Raw genomic sequence first — 25,064 nt, forward strand, 5'->3', positions numbered from 1 at the left:
CATCTTATAGAGCAAAAAATACAGTATTGCTGGCTCACAGCATCTACATGATCAGCTCTCAGCCAATTAATGTGGCTGAAAAAGTTTATCACATCAGTGGGCCAAACGCTGATTTGCATATGAAGCCATGCAATGCTATCCACTTGGTGAAGTAATGGGTTCACCATCATCATCATTATCATCATCATCATCACATATGACTCACCCCCCCCACCCCATGAGGAAGCAGCGTGGAACAATGATATCACATGGATCTATGCATATGTAGGGAGAGAGGTTATATGCTTCTATTCTCTACTGTGGAGGAAGCCCCTAAAAGGATCCTCTAGGAAAAATTATGGGCTATCTGGAAAATCACATAGTCCAATTCCATTGCTGATACTCTGCCATTTATGGTGTCCTCTGCTCAGGTGGGTCCTGCTTCATCTCAGCGGGTGGAACTGCAGAACACGCAGAAATTAATGTATTAAAATGAATGGGAAAGCCACAGAAACTCTTGGGTGCATATTGGTGCTGAAGCACTTATGTGTCAGGATCAGGAAACCGTATCAAGAACACAGAAGCACAAAGATAAATTCCCTCCCTACTGACCATGTCCTAATTTAATAATTTTTTTTTAAGATTCTGCTCTGAAGTTCGCAATTCCGTAGCCTGCACATTTGCTTAGTTCCTTAAAACTCAAGGTCCGTTTGGCTGGAAATGAGCCATGCTTAAAATCCTGAAGGCTCCTACGCACTTTGAAAAGGAACAGGATCAGTTTACTGATATACAATCCTTGTTTACAGACTGCAAAAAGACAGATCGTGAATCTCAGGGCCCAGTCTCTTTGGACGCACTACGCTATTAACCAAAGGTCACTAACCTAAAGCCTGGGGCCAGATCTGGTCCAATCGCCTTCTCAATCCGGCCCGCCGACAGTCTGGGATTCCGCGTGTTTTTACATGAGTAGAATGTGTCCTTTTATTTACAATGCATCTCTGGGTTATTTGTGGGGCCTGCCTGGTGTTTTTACATGAGTAGAATAAAGTAAAGGTAAAGGGACGCCTGACCGTTAGGTCCAGTCGTGACTAACTCTGGGGTTGTGGTGCTCATATCGCTTTATTGGCCGAGGGAGCCGGCGTTTGTCCGCAGACAGCTTCCGGGTCATGTGGCCAGAATGACTAAGCCGCTTCTGGCGAACCAGAGCAGCGCACGGAAACACCGTTGACCTTCCCGCCGGAGCGGTACCTATTTATCTACGTGCACTTTGACATGCTTTCGAACTGCTAGGTTGGCAGCAGCAGGGACCGAGCAACAGGAGCTCACCCCGTCATGGGGATTCGAACTGCCGACCTTCTGATCGGCAAGTCCTAGGCTCAGTGGTTTAACCCACAGCGCCACCCGTGTCCCATGAGTAGAATATGTACTTTTATTTAAAATGCATCTCTAGGTCATTTGTGGGACATAGGAATGTGTTATTCCCCCCCCTCCCAAAAAAATAGTCTGGCCCCCCACATGGTCTGAGGGACGGTAGACCGGCCCATGGCTAAAAAAGGTTGCTGACACTTTTGGTGAAGTGAGAATTTCAGAACACATTTCTTCTCCCACAGTATATGGGGGAAATCCCCATAGTGTTTTGTTTTTCACAATTACTGAGTAAAGTAGAGGCTGACACCTTGCCTTATGTAGAATCTGGCCACTCGCCTTCTAGGTAGTGGTGCCCACCCTGTGTAACGCCCTCCCATCAGATGTCAAGGAGATAAGTAACTATACAACCTTTAGAAGACATCTGAAGGGAGCCCTGAATGGGGAAGTTTCAAACGTTTAATGTTTTATTACGTTTTTATATATGTTGGTAGCTGCTGCTCAAAGTGGCTTGAGGAACTCAGTCAGATGGGCAGGGTACAAATATTATCATTATTATTATTAATTCTCAGTAAAGGTGTCTAGATGAAAGCGAAGAAAAACTAACTCCTTACTGTAAATCTAAGTGAAGGGGTCACATCCACATCAAGCACACCCACACGCCCACCTGAATCCTGGGAACTCTAGTTCACCCCTCAACAGAGCTACAATTCCCAGTACGAACAATCCTTTCACAGATTCTTTGGAGGAATCTGTGTGCTTTAAATGTGCTGAGAAATAATGTATGTATGGAATGTATGCTATCAACCGGCCCAGAAGGATGGGATAGATTAAAGAAGTATACACAAGCTAGTTAAAATTATTTTCAGTAACTAAAGAAACAAAACAAAAACCAAACCCAGTAGGTTCTGTTAATACTTCCAGCCAGCTATCAAGCATGCTTTCCCATCTTCCTGGCCCTCAGGATCACGGATTCTGAAGTCTCAAGGCTGTCTCAGCAGTAGAGCACTCACCCAACTTTAATACTCTTTTCTTGACTTGATAATGTTTTTAAGGCAAGAAGCAGCACTGCTTGTCTAGTTAGGAGGCAAAGATAGGACATCTAACACTAGCAATGGAACCCAAGAGTAGCCCTTAGGTGATCTGAACATTCCAGCTGTCGTTATTAACCCAGAAATGGCATGATAATGGAAAAAGGCCATCCTCACTGTCTAGCCCTCTTTGCACATCCCAGTCCACACATTTAAATCAATGCATTGAGGGTGGCAAAACTGCAGCAACTGGCCTTGTCCTTAAGCTAAGGCCTGTGTGCCAGTAACCCCATTCCCCATAGTTTAGTCAGTATAGCTGAAATCACTGATTGAACAGCGTCTGAAGGACCTGGAGCAACAGAACAATCTGGCCATTATGAAGCGCTGCCCTTGGTATGCCTCCCCCCCCCCACCGTTTGACTCCCTGGCACCATATTTGTATAAATTAACTATCCCAAAATACAGACGTGCCTTCACATTGGCCAGATTGGATGTGATGCCCTCTGCCATACTTGAGGGCAGATACCGAAGGATTCCAACTGAGAAGCGACTCTTGAAACAGTGGCTCAAGTTCTCCTGTCTTGCCCCCTTTATAAAGACCTGAGGAATGAGATCATCACCTCACTCCTACTTACCATCCCATCTGAGGCCACATTGTTCTTCCTGTTGTCAGATCAGAATGATCAGACAACAGCAAAGGTTGCTAGGTTTATCGAGGGTGCAATGAGATTAAGGGCCACTATTTGAACGATGGTCTTGGTCATTTGATGGTCCTTTTTATCCATTGTTGTTGTTTTTTAATTGTATATATGGCTTGTTTTATGTTGCTATGGCCGTTGGCTAATGCAAATAAAGTTCATCTATCTAGTCAGTATAGCACGGCACTCTTAATCTCAGGGTGAGGGGTTTGAGCCCCACATTGGGCAACAGATTTCTGCTTTCCAGGGGGTTGGACTAGATGACCCTTGCCGTCCCTTCCGGCTATATACTTCTATGATCCACTCATTGGGTGGAACAAGAAAAAGGACTGTACTTACACAGGGCCTGTATACATGGCAAGGGCTCCTTACTACAAGTACTGTTCCTAGATGTGTAATAGTTTACATGAATGTATAGTCTTTTCTCATGATCTCTGCAATGGACGGGGCAAAGACCAATAGATGCCTGTTTTCCTCTGTACATTGATTTAATGTGTGGGCCGCAGCATGAGAAGGGGAATCCTGTCTCCCTGTTTACTAAAGTCAGAGAAACTGTAAGCATCTGCTTCTAGCGTTGAGTCACTATGTCTGCCTTGCTTGATTCCCCCTCTTTTCTACATTGTTGTCCAATTAATTAACAGAAGGTACGTGAATTTCATGGTGCATTTGTGCTAACTGTGGTGGCCACAGTCGGAAGATTCTTGCACATCGTCTTACTTTGAAGTTTAGCCTTGACGCCACCACATCTCCATTTGGGGTAATGATAGGAACGTTTTCACAGATAATTCCATGATCAACATCTATTACTCTTCCTGCAAGTAAAACAAACAAAAAATACAACATGTTAGTGAAGCACACACATGTACAGGAAGACAGACAAAAAGCTGTCAGTCTTGGGAGTGCTTATTCATGCATCATCAGATCAATGGATGCTTATACATGCATTGATCGTTGGTGGACGACCTTCCTGTGAAACACGTAGGACCCTCGTACCTACGGGACCGCCTCTCCCGGTACGCCCCACGGAGGACCTTAAGGTCCATAAACAGCAACACCCTAGAGGTCCCGGGCCCAAAGGAAGTCAGATTAACCTCAACCAGAGCCAGGGCCTTTTCAACATTGGCTCTGGCCTGGTGGAACGCTCTGCCTCATGAGACCAGGGCCCTGCAAGATCTGATTTCTTTCCGCATGGCCTGTAAGACAGAGTTGTTACGCCTGGCCTTTGGCTTGGAATCAATTTGATTCCCTCCCCCTCTTTCTTTTTTCCTTTCTCCTCCTGTGATGAGGCTGCCTTTTAATATTTTGTTTTATTTTAATCTTGTTTTTTTAAGTTGTATTTCAATCAGCTTGTTTTTATATCGGTTGTTAGCCGCCCTGAGCCCGGTCTTGGCTGGGGAAGGCGGGGTATAAATAAAATTTATTTTATCATCATCATAATCATCATCGAAAAACACCACACTTTCTGTGATGGCTGGCTGTTACGTTCAGTCTTTGTTACTCAGCTGGTGGTCATCTTTACAAACCTCACAGACGTCACTCATACACCAAGTAGAAGAACAGCAAACATGTATTACCGTACTTTTCCCGTCTATTTTGAGGGGCTCAATTTTAAGAAAATGAGGGGGGATGGCCCAAAGTTGTTGAGCCTCTCCCCTCACGCAGCTGCGAACAGGAAACACACCCTAGATTGCTTCATCTGCGCGATGAACTGTTTCAAAAGGACTGGAGCAAATTTCTATTTTATATGAAAGAAAACTGTAAACATTTGAAAACGTTTGTAGGTCTGAGTTGAAAAGTTCGGTAATGTGAACATAAGGAGCTGATTCACATACAAGGAGGTGAACGTCAAAAGATAGATATAAGGTAAAAAAGTGGCAATAGAAATGTGAAGAATTGGTATGTGTGGAAGTCAGTAAGAGGGAGGGAAGGCGGTCGATGCTTTGTGTAAGCAATGTTTTAAGTTACGGATTTGTGTAATGAAAATGTATGAAATATGGAAAACTCAATAAAAATTATGCTTAAAAAAAAGAGAGATCGTTTCTCGGACGCAGGTAGGGAGTGTTTCCCTCACGCAGCCGCATTGGGGAAAGCTGTGCACCGCCAGCCAGTGCCCCCAGATCGTTCCTTGCGCGCAGCCGCATCTCGCCCCCCCATGCCACTATTTGTGCATTGGACAACCCCAGTTTTTTGACATGATTTTTGTGTCAAAAAACCCTCGTCCAATACACGGAAAAATACGGTATGCAGTATTTACTCTATGTTTTTGCCACCAACTCCAGATGGGAAAGGGACGCGGGTGGCGCTGTGGGTTAAACTACAGAGCCTAGGACTTGCCGATCAGAAGGTCAGTGGTTCGAATCCCCGTGACGGGGTGAGCTCCCGTTGCTCGGTCCCTGCTCCTGCCAACCTAGCAGTTCGAAAGCACGTCAAAGTGCAAATAGATAAATAGGTACCGCTCCGGCGGGAAGGTAAACGGCGTTTCCGTGCACTGCTCTGGTTTGCCAGAAGCGGCTTAGTCATGCTGGCCACAGGACCCGGAAGCTGTACACCGGCTCCCTCGGCCAATAAAGCGAGATGAGCGCCGCAACCCCAGAGTCGGCCACGACTGGACCTAGTGGTCAGCGGTCCCTTTACCTTTTACCAGATGGGAAAGGTGTAATGTATATTCACTAAGATTGCAGTCTATCCCTGCTTCCAAGAGCAAGGAACTTACAGAGGAAAAAGCCACATCTGAGAATGTTTTATGTGATGAACATGCATTATTATGCTTCCTCAAACATAACTTTCAAATTCTGCTTACAGCTGTGTTGAAAATATGGAGTTTCCTCCTTTAGAGTTTCTTGACCAACAAACGGTTGATATTATTCCCCCTGTGTTCAGGCCATCGGGTCCATTCTCATTCAGAATAAGACACCTGAGTGTCATTTTCCTCATTTCCCTTCTATGGAATTTTGCTGATTCCCATCAAGGGAGGGAGGTTTGTAGCTACTCCACTCCTTGCCCCTGGAGTCCATGCAAGTGGCTGCAGGAGAGGGACCTGAGCAACATCACGGGTCACGTGTTTCTAGGACTGAGGCAGGGTTTCCCCAAACTTGGATTTTGGACTACAATTCCCATCACTCCTGACCACTGGGGCTGCTAGCTAGGGATCATGGGAGTTGTAGTCCAAAAAAACAGCTGGAGACCCAAGGCTGGGAAACACTGGACAAAGGTAAAACTGTGAAGCTCCTTTGTTATTTGTACTATGGGATGCTGGCTGCATGTTGAACAGCACCATATTCTATTTATAGTATTGAAATGCAGCTTTCTTTATGTTTCTATATTTGCTTATGTTGATTTCCTATGTTTTGCTACAGTTCCTTTATTGTTTCACTATGTTATTATGAAACTGTTTTTGCGGTGTCTGTTTGAAATGTGTTCTTGTTTTCTTTAGCGTAAGCCGCTTTGAGCACAATTTGTTGTGTAGAAAAATGGGACGCAAATAAAAGGAACGAACAGCCGTTAAAGGCCCCTTTACAGGCAGCTGGCAACTGCTCTATCTCCACTGCTTGGGAGGCTAGAGGCACAGGAACATTTATCACCCATTTAAAAACTTTATATTGCGTTAGCTCTAAACCCCACAGAGACCAGGCATCTGTAGCCTCTGGACAAGAGTAATTGAAGCGCTGAAACTACTGTCACTTCCTTCTATTCCCAAGCAGTTGCTGGAGGACGGCAAAAATCCTCTTGCCTCTGTCAGGGATAGTCAATGTGGTGCCCTCCAAATGCTCATCACCCCTAACCATTGGCCATGCTGGCTGGGACTGATGGAAACTATCGTTCAACAACATCCTTTGCTACCCCTTGCTCTGTGTGGTCACCTGCCATCTTAGTAAAGCTAAGGTACTCCTGACCATTAGGTCCAGTCATGACCGACTCTGGGGTTGCGGCGCTCATCTCACTTTACTGGCCGAGGGAGCCGGCGTACAGCTTCCGGGTCATGTGGCCAGCATGATTAAGCCGCTTCTGGCGAACCAGAGCAGCGTACGGAAACACTGTTTACCTTCCCACCGGAGTGGTACCTATTTATCTACTTGCACTTTGACGTGCTTTCAAAGTGCTAGGTTGGCAGGAGCAGGGACCGAGCAACGGGAGCTCACCCCATCGCGGGGATTCGAACCGCCGACCTTCTGATTGGCAAGCCCTAGGCTACAGCACAACTTCTGAACCCACCCTTCTCCTTTCTGGATCTTCTAAGTCTGCAAAGCACTCCTTGGCTTCACCTTCACTTAGCATTAGAGAGAATGAATGGTATTAGGGGTGATTAAACAGCATTAAAGCACACTGCATGGTTATTTCTTTTAAGTCCCAGCAGATGGAGCAGGAACGCTCTTTCCAGCCATTAACAGGAATACGATGTTGTGTGTTGGGCCACAGAAAGGTTAGCCTGTCTTCTTTTGGCTGGATGTGAAGGGCACTGCCTTACCTAATGCTAAACAGGAGTCTCACAGCTGCTTCTCTCTGTGAATCTGATCTTAATTACACTGAAACCAGCCTCTAGCTTCTGAATTCACTGGTTTAGCATCGTATTTCAATATCCAAAGCACGCTTCGCTACAGATGAGCAGAAACTGTTCAGAAAGTACTAAGAAAGGCGAAGCCATTTGACTTTTTTTTTTAACTTATATGAATCCACATGTCTAACCTAAATACTGAAACCCTCCTTCATCGCAAGAATGTATCACTGAATGAATGCAATACCTTTTCTCAAAGACTTAAAACTGTTTCAAATAGCTGAAAACTATTCCACTATTGTTCCTAATGTAAAATAAACAATAGATTCATTATAAAGTCTGGCAGCATTTCTCTGAAGATTAACAAGAGTTCAGATATGCTTTTAAATAATCCAGATTTGTAACCAGGGAACGACTAAAGTAGTAGCAGCATACTATAGCCACACTTTTGACAATGTATTTATAGAATGACCTTCCCTAACCCCCATTGTTGTATGCCACTATAATTGTAAAGGTAAAGGTACCCCTGCCCGTACGGGCCAGTCGTGTCCAATTCTAGGGTTGTGGGCTCATCTCACTTAAGAGGCTGGGAGCCAGCACTGTCCAGAGACTGTCTGGCGAGCCAGCACCAGCACAGCACACGGAAACGCCATTTACTTTCCCGCTATGAAGCGGTACCTATTTACCGTATTTTTCGCCCTATAGGACGCACGTTTTCCCCTCAAAAAATGAAGGGGAAATGTGTGTGTGTCCTATGGGGCGAATGCAGGCTTTCGCTGAAGCCTGGAGAGCGAGAGGGGTTGGTGCGCACAGACCCCTCTCGCTCTCCAGGCTTCGCGGACCTCTCCGCAAGCGGGGGGAGCATTCCCGCTGCTTGCGGAGAGGTGCCTGCATGCGGAAGCCTGGGCGCGCTGAGCTCAGCACGTCCAAGCTTCACGCACCTCTCCGCAAGTGGGGGGAGCGCTCCCGCCACTTGCGGAGAGGTGCCTGCATGCGGAAGCCTGGGCGCGCTGAGCTCAGCGCGTCCAGGCTTCGCGGACCTCTCCGCAAGCGGGGGGAGCGCTCCCACCGCTTGCGGAGAGGTGCCTGCATGCGGAACCGAAAGACCGGAGCTCACCCCGCCGCGGGGATTCGAACCGCCGACCATACGATCGGCAAGTCCTAGGCACTGAGGTTTTGCCCACAGCGCCACCTGCGTCCCTTACTATAATTGTAGATTACAATAAATACAGTAGTGGGCTATATAACTGATTTATTATACACTTTTGACCATGAGAAGTGAAGGAAACATAATGGTATAGGGTAAAATGCCTATCCAAGATGTAGTTAGAAATATCTAAAGTCAAGATTGTCTCCTTTACAGTCTCCAATAAAAAGGTTGTGATTTTCAACTCATGGACTTTGACAGAGAGCTGGGAGTACTATCCTCAGAACACAAAACTTAACCAGAAAATGTGGTTACAATTTAGAAAAGTGCACACGATTTGAAACCTCACTGCAGAACCAATAATTACTTTTCAGTAAGTTCTCTTAAAGAACCACTAAATGAGGGTGAAAGAGGAGAGCGCAAAATATGGTCAGAAGCTCAACATCAAAAAAACGAAGATCATGGCCACTGGTCCCATCACCTCCTGGCAAATAGAAGGGGAAGAGATGGAGGCAGTGAGAGATTTTACTTTCTTGGGCTCCATGATCACTGCAGATGGTGACAGAAGTCACGAAAAGATGCCTGCTTCTTGGGAGAAAAGCAATGACAAACCTAGACAGCATCTTAAAAAGCAGAGACATCACCTTGCCAACAAAGGTCCGTATAGTTAAAGCTATGGTTTTCCCAATAGTGATGTGAGAGATGGACCATAAAGAAGGCTGATCGCCAAAGAATTGATGCTTTTGAATTATGGTGCTGGAGGAGACTCTTGAGAGCCCCATGGACTGCAAGAAGATCAAACCTCTCCATTCTTAAGGAAATCAGCCCTGAGCGCTCACTGGAAGGACAGATCCTGAAGCTGAGGCTCCAAGACTTTGGCCACCTCATGAGAAGAAAAGACTCCCTGGAAAAGACCCTGATGTTGGGAAAGATGGAGGGCACAAGGAGAAGGGGACGGCAGAGGACGAGATGGTTGGACAGTGTTCTCGAAGATACCAGCATGAGTTTGACCAAACTGCGGAAGGCAGTGGAAGACAGGAGTGCCTGGCGTGCTCTGGTCCATGGGGTCACGAAGAGTCGGACACGACTAAATGACTAAACAACAACAAGTTCTCTTCGTTTGAGTAAGTCCTCCAATCCTAACCTATTTCACAACATGCTAGGATGCTGTGGAATTCCATACATATTTGGCAGCACCTTATAAGCCATCATTTAACAATCCTGCAAGCAAGATGACCCCCAAAATAATATACATGTTAATAGACAGAATGAGGGGAGGTCAAAAATCAGTTGGGGGGAGGAGGAAGAGTATGCATTGGAAGCAATGAACAAGAAAAGAGTATTTACTAAGGTTTGTTAAAGAGAAGGGAGATAATGGGGAAGGAAGTTTTCTGGATAAGCCAGGAAATAAAATAAGTATTCAATGAAGAGTTACAAAAATTTATTTGGAGAGGGCTACTGGAAGGCAAGCAGCATGGCGTTCCATAAGAAGTAAGAGGCATGAAGAGGAAAGCAGAGAAAGGGAAAGCTGAATGAAAATATTGGGATTCCATTAACAGAAGACCTTCACGCAAATGTACTCATGCAATTCCTGGGATTGCACCAAGGTGGAAAAGTGAAAGTTTGAATTGTGCTGCCACATTTTTCATTCTATCATGGAGAATACTAAACTAGAATTATCTTCCTGACATGCTATGTTTCCATGTGCAGGGGAATTTTGAAGTGGTGGAGTATTCAGGTATGTCACCTTCCATCTGAAATGGTGCAGCCACAGGAACCAGGTAACATGTTGCTTTTACTATTATTATTATTATTATTATTATTATTATTATTATTATTATTATTATTAAATGCACAGATCAGCCTTTAGCATCTCACAGAAAACAGTTTATAAAACTCAAGAGTTGGATGTGGAATATGCGTAGCTGGGACCAGAAGGTACCAGGATCTATTATTCTAGGAAACAAATTAAGTGGATAGTTTTGTTTAAATAGCTGTCCCAGGTTTTCAATTTCAAATTGCAAGTTCTTAAAGAGGAATCTTAAAATAAATAAATAAATGCATCATTCATTACCCTTGATTTCCAATGGGCCGTCGATATGTTGCTCTGTTTTATCTCTTTTCTTATTGTTGCTTTCACATTCTTGAGAAACAGCTGTCCTTTTGTAAATGCCCCTCTTCACTTCATCGAAGACTGAAAACATGTTGTACACACGAGCTGTGTAGCCTGCTAGCTCTGTGACCTGCAAAACGATAAACGATTAAAAACAGAACTGTGCCGATGAATTATTGTAGCACGTGCTTTTACTCTACCAAGCATACCACCGTGTAATGTGGATTGTATTCTGTTATTCCAGAGGAACAAGATGATTCCATGAAAGCACTGAATCCAATTTTGATGGGCATTCAGATATTTCTTCCTATGGGTAGGAGCTTCCTATAGAAGTTCAGCTTCTTAGCAGTTGTAGGGTATGATGATGACATCACCACCTGAAAATCACTGGATGGCTGGGGCAGGAGTGACTTCAGCAGTTTTAAGTTGTCTGTGATTTGTGGACCAATAAATAACAACCTCAAGGAAAAAGTAAGTAGTAACCTTTTCTTTTACATTTCTGCTGGCGCTGCCAGCTTCTTAGAGAAAGGCAACGCTGTTCACTTGGCTTCAACCAGCATCTGGTGACTGATACAGAAAGCAACTCTAGGCCTAATGCCCTCCTGTTTGCCTGTCAAAGACTGGCTGGCTTTCAGATGCACTCGTAAACATTAAATTCTAGGCAAGTGTCAGGACACCCCACTGTTTGATTTAAAAGTAGGGCTTGATGCCTGTTTACCAATTTATTCCCCCCTTCCCCTTTGGAAACATTTGCTTGAGATGTTATTTGAAGGAGGAATTTTGCATATGAACGAAAACTGGATTAATGGTCTGTTGTGGACTCCCCAATTCATCTACATCACGGGTAGGCAAACTAAGGCCCGGGGGCCGGATCCGGCCCAATGGCCTTCTCAATCCGGCCTGCGGACGGTTTGGGAATCAGTGTGTTTTTACATGAGTAGAATGTGTCCTTTTATTTAAAATGCATCTCTGGGTTATTTGTGGGGCATAGGAATTCATTCATATGTTTTTTTCAAAATATAGTCCAGCCCCCCACAAGGTCTGAGGGACCGTGGACCGGCCCCCAGCTGAAAAAGGTTGCTGACCCCTGCATGCACACACACTCATGCATGCTCACATATCAGATCAAACACAACAACATTCAGACTACTATTGCACACACTTTCAAGCATACTGTGATTTTTTTATGTCTATGTCCTGCAATGTTCTGGACATGCCATTGCTGTTGAAGGTGCAGCCAGATTCAGCACAGCATGCACCCACTGTAACCATTTTACATCCCTGCTTTTATTTTGCAATTGATTTTTAAATACGGCTGTAGGATTTTTCTGGCTTTAAAAGAAAACAAGAGATGTCCAGCGCTACAACAACATGCTGCTCTAATCCTATACTGCTGCACAAGTGGAATTCCACAGTGTTGCAATCTTATACACCTCTCTTTAACTAGAAAATAATTTGAATGATAACTGAAAGATTGACTTTAACAAAACAAAAACGGGCTCATAAAATGGTACCCACCACAAGGGTTATAATGAATGGGTGTTAAATAGAGATAAATTCCCTTCCTGATCTGTCCCTGCCCATGTCTAAACCCCACTATTTTAAAAAGATTGACAAGTAGTGCTAAAGGCATCTACATTGCGAAAACGGTGCAATTCTTCCATTCTCTTTTTAAAAGACTGCTTTTTGCAGTCTGAGAAGAGACAGAAGGGACAAGTGAAATAAATAATAACTAATAATAATAATAATAATAATGGGGACGCAGGTGGCGCTGTGGGTTAAACCACACTGCCTAGGACTTGCTAATCAGAAGGTCGGCGGTTCGAATCCCCGCCACGGGGTGAGCTCCCGTTGCTCGGTCCCTGCTCCTGCCCACCTAGCAGTTTGAAGGCACATCAAAGTGCAAGTAGATAAATAGGTACCGCTCCGGCAGGAAGGTAAACGGCATTTCCATGCGCTGCTCTGGTTTGCCAGAAGTGGCTTAAGTCATGCTGACCACATGACCCGGAAGCTGTACACCGGCTCCCTCAGCCAGTAAAGCGAGATGAGCACTGCAACCCCAGAGTCGGCCACGACTGGACCTAATGGTCAGGGGTCCCTTTACCTTTACCACCTTTCTGCCTAAGGCATCCAAGTCAATTTACAATTTTTATGGACTAAAAAAATGAGATAACATTTAATGCTGGCTGTGGGGAGGGAACAGTTCTGCTAGAGCAGGCCTTATTGTTGTCTGCTTCCTCCACACCCTTCCTCCTCCTCACAGTATCCCAATGGATACCATCTGCCCAAGAGAGGCAGGAGCAGTCTGGCTGGAGCAGGCCTGGTGTTCTCCTTCCCTCAGCCTCTTATTTCTCCTGACAGGGCAGATGGTGACTGACAAGGATTAGATGACAGTGTTGCGTGAGAACCTCATTAAACACAAATGAACCAAACCTGCTGATTCAACCCTGAACATCCATGTGGAAGCACTCCCCCCCCCCCACACACACACCAATTTTACAACAGAATCATTCAGTTGTGTCTTGACCCCAATGAAAGAAGATGCCGTGGAAGTTGCCTGGATTTTTGTGTGTAGGAAAATGTTTGAATGCAAATCCCATTCACCCTCACTGGAATAATGTTGGCTCACTCTACTCAGGCCCTCACTCCCTTATCTGATTCTTCTGCGATGCCTCTGTTATAGACGGCGGCTGAAATTATTCCTATGCCTTTGGCCTTGGCTCAGCCCGTCTTCCAAAAATGTAGGAAACCACACCCAAATTTCTGGGGTGTGCGATGGATTCTGAAAGCTGGCGAGTTCCCAATCCACAAATTATGACAACCCCAAACTGTAATGTGCCGTCTCCATCTGGTGGCAGAAAGGAAGTAGGCCGAAACATCTGGACCAGGAAGATGGATGAAGGCAAAAATCCATTTAGCCCAGAACTCAGTTTCCTACAGTGGTCAACCAGATGCCAACACAGGCTTGAAGCAATACTTGTCTCCTGTTTCTGCTCCCACCAACTGGCATTCAAAGGTACAGTGGTACCTTGGGTTACAGACGCTTCAGGTTACAGACTCTGCTAACCCAGAAATAGTACCTTTGCTTCAGGATGAGAACAGAAATCGTGCTCTGGCGGCACAGCAGCAGCAGGAGGCCCCTTTAGCTAAAGCGGTGCTTCAGGTTAAGAACAGTTTCAGGTTAAGAACGGACCTCCGGAACGAATTAAGTCCTTAACCCGAGGTACCACTGTATAGTGTATCTGAACCCGGAGGTCACAGCTAGCTCTCACTGCCTCCCCTCCCACTTTCCAAAGCCATATAAGCTTGCGGGCATCAGCAGGTCTTCTCAGGGCAAATTCCATAAATTAATTGAGGGCTGGCAGAATTTTTGGGCTTCATCGCTGGTACTGAGCTCTCTGTGCCCTGAAACAGAGCTGGTAACCTGTGTGTGTGTCCCCAAACTGGTTTGCCAGTTTGGGTGGGACCCGGGGTGTTTAACTGTGTCACCGGAGTGGTACATGCTCTGGTTATCTCCCGCTTGGACTACTGCAATGTGCTCTACGTGGGGCTACCTTTGAAGGTGACCCAGAAACTGCAATTAATCCAGAATGTGGAAGTTAGACTGGTGATTGGGAGCAGCCACCAGGGCCATATACAATGGTACCTCGGGTTACGAACTTAATTCGTTCTGGAGGTCTGTTCTTAGCCCGAAACCATTCTTAACCTGAGGCACGCTTTCGCTAATGGGGCCTCCTGCTGCCACCGCTGTGCGATTTCTGTTCTCATCCTGAGGTAAAGTTCTTAACCCGAGGTACTACTTCTGGGTTAGCAGAGTTTGTAACCCGAAGCATTTGTAACCTGAGGTACCACTGTATAGCACCAGGCCTAAAGGATCTACACTGGTTCCCAGTATGTTTCCAAGCACAATTCCAAGTGTTGGAGATGACCTTTAAAGCCCTAAACAGCCTATGGTCCTGAAGGAGCATCTCCACCACTGTCATTTAGCCTGGACACTGAGGTCCAGCTCTGAGGGCCTTCTGGCAGTTCCCTCACTGCAAGAACTGAAGTTACAGGGAACCAGGCAGAGGGGGGGCCTTCTCAGCACTGACGTCCTCCCATCAGATGTCAATGAGATAAAGAGCAACTTTTAGAAGACATCTGAAGGCAGCCCTTTATCGGGAAGTTTTTAATGTTCAACGTTTTGTTACCGTATTGGCCCAAATATAACCAGCACCCGAATATAAGCCGCAGCTTTAAAATTCAAGGAGGGGGGGAGACAGAGACAATTCCTTTAAAATTCCACAGGCACTCACACCCGTTCCATGTTACGGTATGTCTGTTTCAGCAGTGATATCTCAAAAGCCAATTTTTGTAAGGCTGTGAATTTAAGCCGCACTTTAACTTTTCATGGTCGGAATTTGGAGAAAAAGCGAGGCTTATATTCAGGCCAATACGGTTTGCTCTTATATGCGTTGGAAGCTGCCCAGTGTGGGTGGGATAACCCAACCAGATGGGCAGGATAAGAATGATAATGATGATTATTAATAATAAGTGGCCAGAAGCAACAGTGTCTTAAAAAGCGACACACACATTTAAAATGCCACCTTTTGTGATGGCAGCAGTAGGTTTCCTGTCCTGTTCTCCCCATGGTGCTTTCTATTAAAGCAGCAGGGGCTGGGACTTCTCCACTAGCTGCCACTATGTCTTCCTAGGTGCCAATTAAAACACAGGTGGGGACTGGGGGTTCATGTAGGGAGATGTCTCTGCCTTCGTCACCGGAAGTGATATTAAAACTGTTATGTACTGAGTTGAATAGGATCCAGAATGCAGCAGTCTGATTGGTCCTAGAACAATGCAGCAGTATGATTGGTCTGCAGGAGCCACCCAATCCAGCTCCAGATGGAAGTGAATCCACAACCTGATTGGCCTACAGGAGAATTCCGGAATTAGCCAATCACATGCAGCCCATTGTGTAAATAATGTATATAAAGCAGATACTTTGGGGGGACTTCCATTCCTCCTCACCCCTATGAGCTGAATAAAGAGCATGAAATCCACTCCTGACTCTGAGTATATTTCAAAAACATTACAGAAAGTTCCTGCCACAGACACTCTGCTAAAATAATAAGATATCAGCAGATAGGCGGTGACTTCAAGCTTGCAGCCCTTCCGAGATTCCCAGCCAATCTCAGCTGATCCCAGAGGAAAGTGAACCCTGAAGTTGGTGCCAATCAAGCTTTAAAGCAGGGGTCAGCAAACTATTTTAGCAGGGGGCCAGTCCACTGTCCCTCAGACCTTGTGAGGGGCCGGACTATATTTTGGAAAAGGAAAAGAAAGAATTCCTACGCCCCACAAATAACCCAGAAGGCGATTGGGCCAGATCTGGGCCCCGGGCCTTAGTTTGCCTACCCATGCTTTGAAGCCTGGATAAGCTCAGGTGGTTAGAGCATGGTGCTGATAATACCATGGCTGCAGGTTCAATCCCTGTATGGGACTGCTGCCTTGGCTTCTCCGGGTCCCATCCAGGTCTACAATTTGAGGATTCTATTTAAAAAAAAATATTTTTATTAAATGTTACAAAAAATAAAATAAATAAATAGAAACAATACATAACCGTACATAAAAACATTTATCTACACAATTTTCCAGAATGCGGACTAGAAAAGAAGAAAGACGAAAAATAAAAGAAAGAAGCAAAAAAATGAAGGAAAAAAACTTTTCATAATCAATAATTCCAAATTCATACTTCAAACATTACAATATAGAAATCCTAGTTAAAATATTATAAAAGACTTCCACCGCATTCACCACACGCCTCTTGGTTATCTAATTTTTTTTCCCCCACCATTGCCTGAGACAAAATCGCGGCCAGGACACTTCCGGCGGCTGAGGCGAAGACCAAGAGGGAAACAACCAACCAACCAAACAAAACTCTTGGTTATCTAATTCACCTCACAATTTGAGGATTCTATGTCTGAACAGTAGCTTCAAGGCCTGCTGAGCTGTACTAGGATTTTCCATTCTAGCACAGCCCACCACACTGGAAAGGAAAAATGAGTCACCCGATATCATAGCGTTATCAGGCGTCTATAATGTCCCTGCTTGCTCACCTGTCTTGTGAACTATATAACCCTACCCTGCACAGTTCTCAATGAAATGTGCGTTCCCATGTATACTTGGATGAACACCTGGAGACATCCTGGTGGGAAAAAGTCATATATAACTCTTTATTTGAAGGCTCAACCAGTCCGAGTAGGTGTTGGCATTTGTTTGAAAAGTTTGCACTGAATATTAAGATTATTATTATTACATTCTCATCTTGCCTCTTATTCCAGAAGGAGCCCAGAGTGGCCATTTAAACAATGAATAAATACAATTTAAAAATCATGACAGGTAACCATCTCAAATATGTCAGAAAAGATGACAGTTCAAGATGCAGGGTTGAGTTGTCTTTTAGCCCAAGCAACCCGGGTTCAAAAACAGTCCTGGCAAAAAATGAGGAGCCTGGTGTTGGAACTTTCTACACAATTCAACAGATTTGTACTTGTAAACCTGCACGTGTAGCTCTAGTATTACATTGCATAGTATTGGTTTCATCATGAATAAGTAATAAATAATAATAATAATAATGTGGACATCTATTTCACAGCAAGAACTTGCAGAAATATAAACCAACTTGGGAAATAAACACACAGTTTTTAACCGTCTCTGGCACTTAAGTTTGGACTTGTAGATTGCAAATCTTAACATTGCCTGTATAGAGTAAGATTGAGCCAAATTCTTCATTCACTCCACAGAAACACCTGGGGTAACCCAGTACACTAGTGGAAGCCACTACAAGAACTCTCACTGGCACAATGGATTTCAGTGTTTCAGTGTTTGATCTAGGGAAGGGTTTGTACCAACCCCTGACCAATGAGGAATTTGTCAGCAAATGGCAGAAAACCATGGCTAAAAAAGCCACCTCTATTGGTCTGTCACCCCCCCCCCCGTATTACCTGGGTTATGAAGGCGCCCTAAATACATTAAAGCAAAGATTTTGGGATAATGCACACAGTGATTTGAGATCTCGATCAAACGCAGTCTGTAGTCCGCTGGCAGTAGGAGTACAATATGGGCATGTCTTTAAGTTAACATCTTACATTAAAAACCTGACAGTACCAAACTACCAAAGGCTTTTCACCAAAGCCAGACTAAACGTCTTTCCTTCTGCAGTGTTGGATGGCAGGTTGAGAGGAGTTCCCTACCAGGAGACACTTTGCTCGTGTGCTCAAGACATCGATTCCTTAAAACATATTTTGCTGCACTGTGCAAAATATGAGCAAGCCAGGGCTGAGCTGATATTACCCTTGCTGGTACCTTTCCCGGGAAAATCAGAGGCTCAGTATGTCAGGCTCCTATTGGAAGACCGGACAAACGCTAGAACATTAGCAGTGGCAAAGTTTTTATTGGTGGTTGCAAGAACCAATGATCCCTATATCCGGAACAAAATACTTGTTTAACCTGGAGGTAGGCTGTATGAATTGTGTATTGCTTTGTAACGATTTCTTGGGTCTCTGGACCCAAGTAATAAAGATTGATGATGAATATATTGATGTTGCTAAATCTGAAGTGCATGTACAGTCGGGGGCACAGCGTGGGGATGTGTGTGTGCTGGGAGGGCGTGGCCCCAGGCACACAATTTTTGAGGGGGCGTGAACCAGGTGCCCCCACGCAAGCGACCCCAGAGCAGCCTGGCCTGGTGCTCCTCTTCACCTGTCAAGGGCTGTGTCGGCTGGCTGGGCTCCCCCTGGGCAGGTGGCGCAGCACAGCCCCACTTTGTTCTGGGGGGGGATGGGGTCGCACCAGCAGCATCGAATGGGCTGACGCCCTCCCCGCCCAGCGCCCGCACCCACCCACCCACCCTGGGCACCAGCAACTGATGCTACACCACTGTGTACAGTAGCTGTGGTGGCAACTCACCCTTCCCCCGATGATAGTCTCTATAATTTGGATCCCAGCCTTGCTTTCTAATTGCATGTACAAAGCAGTATTTCAAATACTCCAGGCGACATACATCCCCCAAACCCCAAGCTATTTACATTCACTTAACAGGAGTTCCCTATCTCACATCCCCCTGCTGGTGGTGGCTGGGTGGATTGGAGAATTCTTGAGAATGGTGTGAAATATCCTGCAGGAAGCTGCTGATGGAGGGGGAGGTTGGTGAAAATCACTTTATGTGAATAGAGGAGCAACTTGGGATTCAAGTCTATTTATTCCTTAGGAAGACTTGCATCTGTGGTCATTATAAGAAATACAGTCATACCTTGGAAGTTGAATGGAATCCATTCCGGAAGTCCGTTCGACTTCCAAAACGTTCGGAAACCAAATCGCAGCTTCTGATTGGCTGCAGGAAGCGGCTGCAGCCAATCAGAAGCCGTGGAAGCCCTGTTAGATGTTTGGGTTCCAAAAGAACGTTCACAAACTGGAACAATCACTTCCGGGTTTACGGTGTTCGGGAGCCAAAACGTCTGAGTTCCAGGGCGTTTGGGATCCAAGATACGACTGTATTCAAAAGTAGACACAACAAATGCTCTTTAAAAAAAACACCTTGGGATTTAATAGTGACTATATCGAGGAACTTTTGAAGCTTCCTGTGAATCTTGTCTGGATTTCTTGTTCCCACCCTCCCTCAAATGGGTATACACAATTGCATTTTAGACTACGTTTGCGTCCCCCCCCCCAAAAAAAACCCCAGTTGTTATTATTTCTGCTGTCAAGCGTATTTCATCCAGTACCTCTTTGTAAGAAGACATAATCCTTTCAATGGCGTCTGCTCCAGAGGCCAGTAAATTTCTTGAAGTGGTGAAGGTTTCCGTCCTCTCGCTGACCATCGCTTGTTTCTGACCATCTTCTAATTCTAAAGGAAATAAAGAAAGCTTAATTAGAGCAAACCTACTTGAAGCATAGTCTAACTCCACTAAAGAGAAACTTCTCTAGAAGGAAAGGAGATGTGGGCAAAATTTGTGTAGTAAAATCAGAATCAGTCAAACGCAGTTGCCAAATCCTGACTCAAAGAACGGTCCTGTGGCAGCAGCAGCGTGTCAAGGAGACCTTGACAAATACTCCTTCTCTTGCCAGCACACTCAAGGAAAGGAAACTGCAGCATCTGCCTAAAGTCTCCCCACTATGCAGTCATCAAAAATACAAGAGCATTTGAGTAATTCCGGTTTTGGAAGAACAGTTTAGGAGAGACTGCAGCAACTGGATTTCATATTTGCATCTCAACATAATTCACCGGTTGTTGTTGTTGTTGTTGTTTAGTCGTTTAGTCGTGTCCGACTCTTCGTGACCCCATGGACCAGAGAACGCCAGGCACCTCTGTCCTCCACTGCCTCCCGCAGTTTGGTCAAACTCATCAAATTCACCGGTAGCTACATTTAAAACCCTACAATCAGGTGGCAAATACGTAGTCTGATACGGCCCCTGAAAACCCCTGGTAGTTTGGCGGCAGCAGCTGCAAAAACAAATGCAGTCCTACCGATCTCATTTGGGTCACATGGTGAAGTGCCTGGCATAGATTTCTGCTGCAGTTGGCAGGGGGAAAGGATGTGGGGGAAATTGTGTGCGGGCAAAATTGTGCTACGATTTCCATCTAGGGCCAAGGATCCAAATTCCACAGCCTATCATGGTGTGTGTGTGTGCGCGCGCTCTGGTATACATACGTGTGTGCAAGGGCACTTTTATACTACACACATTTTGGGTGGCATTGACAAGTAGCCAGTGTGGTGCGGTGGTGAAGAGCGGGGGGACTCGTAATCTGGTGAACCGGGTTCGCTTCCCGGCTCCTCCACCTGCAGCTGCTGGGTGACTTTGGGCTAGTCACACTTCTCTGAAGTCTCTCAGCCCCACTCACCTCACAGAGTGTTTGTTGTGGGGGCGGAAGGGAAAGGAGAATGTTAGCCGCTTTGAGACTCCTTCGGGTAGTGATAAAGCGGATATCAAATCCAAACTCTTCTTCTTCTTCTTCCTTGGAGGACCATGTAACTATCGGGTCATAAAGCTTTGATCCAAAGGCAACGGATCCAAAATACCCAAAAGAATACATTCTGCTATATCAATTTACCTGCTCCCTCCACTCCTCTTAGTGCGGAGCACAACTGATTGTGGCAAGAGATAGGGCTTTTGAGGTGCACCAAAAACCATGTACCACGCAGGGGTAAAAAAGCCACTCTCTAGTTGTCATGTGCTGATTGGTGTGGATGCAATTGGCCTCCAGCGTCACTTACAGACTCATTGTTAAAACCGTGTTTATGGAAGACCATCTTACTCGGCTATGAGTGATCGCCAAAGAAGAAGGAGAAAAGAAGGTGAAGGCTTTTATAAAGTTTGGCAAGCTTTTTCTTTGCTGAGAACCTAATATTTTATTTTAAAAGTGTGGTTCATGTCTCTGCTTCTGTTGTATTTTCACTGAACTTTAACTGGATTATTATTATTATTTATTATTTATTAAGTTTCTATACAGCTCTTCATCCAAGGATCACAGGGCATTTTACAATATAAAACTGAAAATTCAGGAAGGGATTCACGATTATGTGGATTTCAAAAATACATGTGTTGTTTTTAAAGGACAGTAAGGTTTTAAATTGTTGCAAGACACCCTGAGTTCCACCATAGGGACCAGAAGGGTGGGACAGAATTTTTTTATATAAAAATAAATACAAATAGTATAACATTAGCAAACAAATGGCAACAATTGTCTTCGGCTTTGCCATTACCCAGTGGTTTGTCACCCAATGCCCCATGATTCCTGTTTGTATGTCTTAAAAATATTTCACTCGTTCGTTTGTTCATTCTGTCCCTGTTTTCATCATACAAAATGATCCCAGAAGGGAATACAATCAATTATCATTAAAATAAAACATAATCCATAGTGCAATTGACTGAAGGCAAATTCTATTATGTGTGTGTAAAAAAACCAACCAACCTGTCATCAAAGTAGAATTTAGGAAGCCTTAGAAAGTCAAAGAAGAATTTAGGAAGCTAAGGCTTCATTCTTGTACACACTGTATATATCTATTTATAATATTTATAAGCTGCCCTTCCCAAGGTGACATAGAAATTTACAGTTATTTATATTGCATATTGATTATTCAAAAACATAATGCTAAAAATGAAGAACAAATAACACTAGCGACATTTAAAAGCAAGAAAACACGTCTAAGTCACATGGACCGCCATATTGTTCACCGCTGGAAGGTTCCAAATTATCTTTAAAAAGCAGCCATATACAGAGCATCACCTCCCTTGGAGAAGCAGATGGAAACAAAATTTTCAATCAGAGAGTGATGACACTTCAGGCAAAACCTCTGCGCTACAGCAGAACCTTGGTTCTCGAACACACTCCATTCCGGGAGTCCGTTCGACTCCCGAAACTGTTCCAAAACCAAGACGCAACTTCCGATTGGCTGCAGGAGCTTCCTGCACTCAGGCGAAGGCTGTGTTGGATGTTTGGCTTCCGAAAAACATTCAAAAACCAGAACACTTACTTCCAGGTTTTCGGCGTTCGAGAATGAAGATACGACTGTACTTCCCTCAATTTTTGCATGCAGGTGTTAAAATGCACGGGGCACACAATGGAATCTTGTGGCACACCGTAGGTCAATGGCCAACCCAGCAAAATGCTCCAGAAAGATACCATGTTTGATGACATGGAAAGTTACTTAGAGGTTCAGGAGAACCAATCCGACTGAACTTCTTCATCCAGCCCTCAGTGTAAGTCGTCCAATAAGACAACCATGGCTGTGTCTATCCCATAGACAGGCCTGAAATTGGGAGGGCAAGCTTCACTGAGCTCAGGGGCGGATTAGAGTCACATAGGATTTGTACTGTAAATCCTGAATAATTTCTTCACCTCTACCATTAATCACTGATCATTACTAGAACTCTATCAATTTGTTTCATTAGGGAAGTTTTTAATGACTGAAGTTTTAATGTATTTTTAATCTTTTGTTGGAAGCTGCCCAGAGTGGCTGGGGAAACCCAGCCAGATTCGCGGGGTAGAAATAATAAATTATATTATCATTTATATTCACTATATGTTTTCCACAGAATTCAAGGTGGTGTTCCCAGGCACTGGCAAAGAACTAATTACTTTCAGAAAAGTCCCTGTGTTATGTCCCTTCAGAGCATGCGCCGAGAGAACAAATTCCTCTCAAGGCTCGACATTCATTTGCTTGTTTTGACTAGAACAGCTATTAAATATGTTCTTGTTATTTTAGAAAACAAGCCCCCCCCCATTTGAGAATATTACAATAATGCAGTTGAATAATGAAATTTACTTTGTGGGGAATCATTTTATTTTTTAATCATTTTATGTTTGCGTTGTGAGGGAGGAAAAACCCTTTACTTTTTTTTAAAACGCAAACTGACAAGGAAATGTGGAGAAGTTTGGGAAAATGACAAAAGGGAGTGAAACTGAAATTCAGAGATTTATGTATCCCAAGTCAAGCCTCTTTTGAGGCATGGGGTGGGAAGGAAAGAGGGAGAATAATTTCCTGGAGTATCCTGACATGTCAGGCTGCCCATTCATGTTTCAGGCCCTATTTGCATATATCCACTGCTGCAGAGGGATAGGCGATAACTAAATGCTGAATATAATAAATAGTGTTTGCACAAGTCAGTATAATGTATTGATTACACAGTATGAACTGGCTAGAATTCATCTCATTTTCTCTTTCTTCCTGAGACTGCTTGCAAGTGGAGAAAAGGTCTTGCATGATGTGCTAAACTAGTTATCAGAAACAATTAAGAAAAGAACAAAAATTGCACGTGTGTAATAGCAATAGCTGGACCCACCTTTATTTAAAGGGCAACAAATCTGTAGTTGTTTCTTTTAGTATTATTGTACGTTTACTGCCAAGAAAACATGGTGGGGGATTTTCTGCCTCAGGCACCAAAGTAATTTGACCTACCTTGAGCACTAAGCACCTTGACTTGAGCCTGGGGGAACCATTTACTATTCTGCCCAAGGAAACAAAAGGTTTTTGGATAAGACAGCTGTTTTTATAACTTAGTTTTTCCTAGAGTTATTCCAGCTAGCCACACAATGCTGGGCAGACACAGGGTGGCTGCAGCTAAGAATATGTAGACATCTTTCTGACTGATTCCTCCAGATAATCCCACTGGGACGAAACCGCCACACAAAACGTTTCACGTTCAATAAAATGTTATTACCGCCATCAGCAAATCCCGTCGCAGTGATGATAGGCACGGCCACCATAATCAAGCCGCTGCTGCTCCAGACGTACTTCATCAGAAACTGCTCCAGCATGATGTACCATAAGCGTTTGGACAAAATGAGGTTCATTTGGTCTGCTAGAGCTTTGTAACTTTTCTGTAGCTGGTTCATTTCTACCTACAGTTTAAAAATGCAGATACTGATAAGAGCATGGTACATGTGATTATGTATGCACTTCAAACAGATAAGCCTAAACAAGTGAATATATATCTGTACAGAGACAGACAGAAATCAACAACACCAGGTGACCAGAAAGAAGACTCATATTCTTACCTGGCTTTTAGGACACCATTAACACCGGTCCTGAAAGACCTACGTTGGCTCCCAGTACATTTCCAAGCACAATTCAAAGTGTTTGTGCTGACCTTTAAAGCCCTAAACGGCCTCGCTCCAGTATACCTGAAGGAGCGTCCCCACCCCCATCGTTCAGTCCAGACACTGAGGTTCAGCTCCGAGGGCCTTCTGGTGGTTCCCTCACTGCAAGAAGCCAAGTTACAGGGAACCAGGCAGAGGGCCTTCTCGGTGGTGGCGCCCACCCTGCGGAACGCCCTCCCGTCAGATGTCAAGGAAATAAACAACTATCTGACTTTTAGAAGACATCTGAAGGTAACCCTGTTTAGGGAAGTTTTTAATGTTTGATTGTGTTTTTGATATTCTGTTGAGAGCTATCCAGAGTGGCTGGGGAAACCCAGCTAGTTTGGTGGGGTATAAATAAAATAATAATAATAATAATAATAATAATAATAATAATAATAATACTGTTAGGCAGGGTCTCAGTTGGTATATGAAGTTTTGATCAACTCAACAACCCAAACAGGGTAGCTTGGACGTATCTTCCTAGAAGTGAGATTTGCAGCGGAGGCTGGAACATTAAGGCAAACAAAGCACTGCTCCACCAACCTCAGCCTGCCCCTCACCCAATCCCCACCCGCTTGCCCAAATTCTTACAACAAGCAGTCCAGCGAGGTGGCACTACTT

The 25,064-nt window shown here is 44.5% G+C and overlaps 1 protein-coding gene across 3 annotated transcripts in view; it reads right to left on the reverse strand.

The window, feature by feature from the left end:
* The window catches only part of ABCD2 (ATP binding cassette subfamily D member 2), an 85,369-nt gene that overhangs the window by 22,080 nt on the left and 38,225 nt on the right, over positions 1–25,064 (reverse strand). For all 3 annotated transcript variants that reach the window (XM_081929137.1, XM_081929136.1, XM_081929135.1), the window contains 4 exons: positions 24,023–24,203; positions 19,585–19,706; positions 10,787–10,955; positions 3,791–3,885 (listed from right to left, as the gene is read on the reverse strand). In XM_081929137.1, coding sequence (XP_081785263.1) covers positions 3,791–3,885; positions 10,787–10,955; positions 19,585–19,706; positions 24,023–24,197 — 561 coding nt within the window. In that variant the 5' untranslated portion in view covers positions 24,198–24,203. The remainder of the gene's footprint in view (positions 1–3,790; positions 3,886–10,786; positions 10,956–19,584; positions 19,707–24,022; positions 24,204–25,064) is intronic.

Source organism: Podarcis melisellensis (genome assembly GCF_964234715.1).
Source record: "Podarcis melisellensis genome assembly, chromosome: 10".
Lineage (NCBI taxonomy): Eukaryota > Metazoa > Chordata > Lepidosauria > Squamata > Lacertidae > Podarcis > Podarcis melisellensis.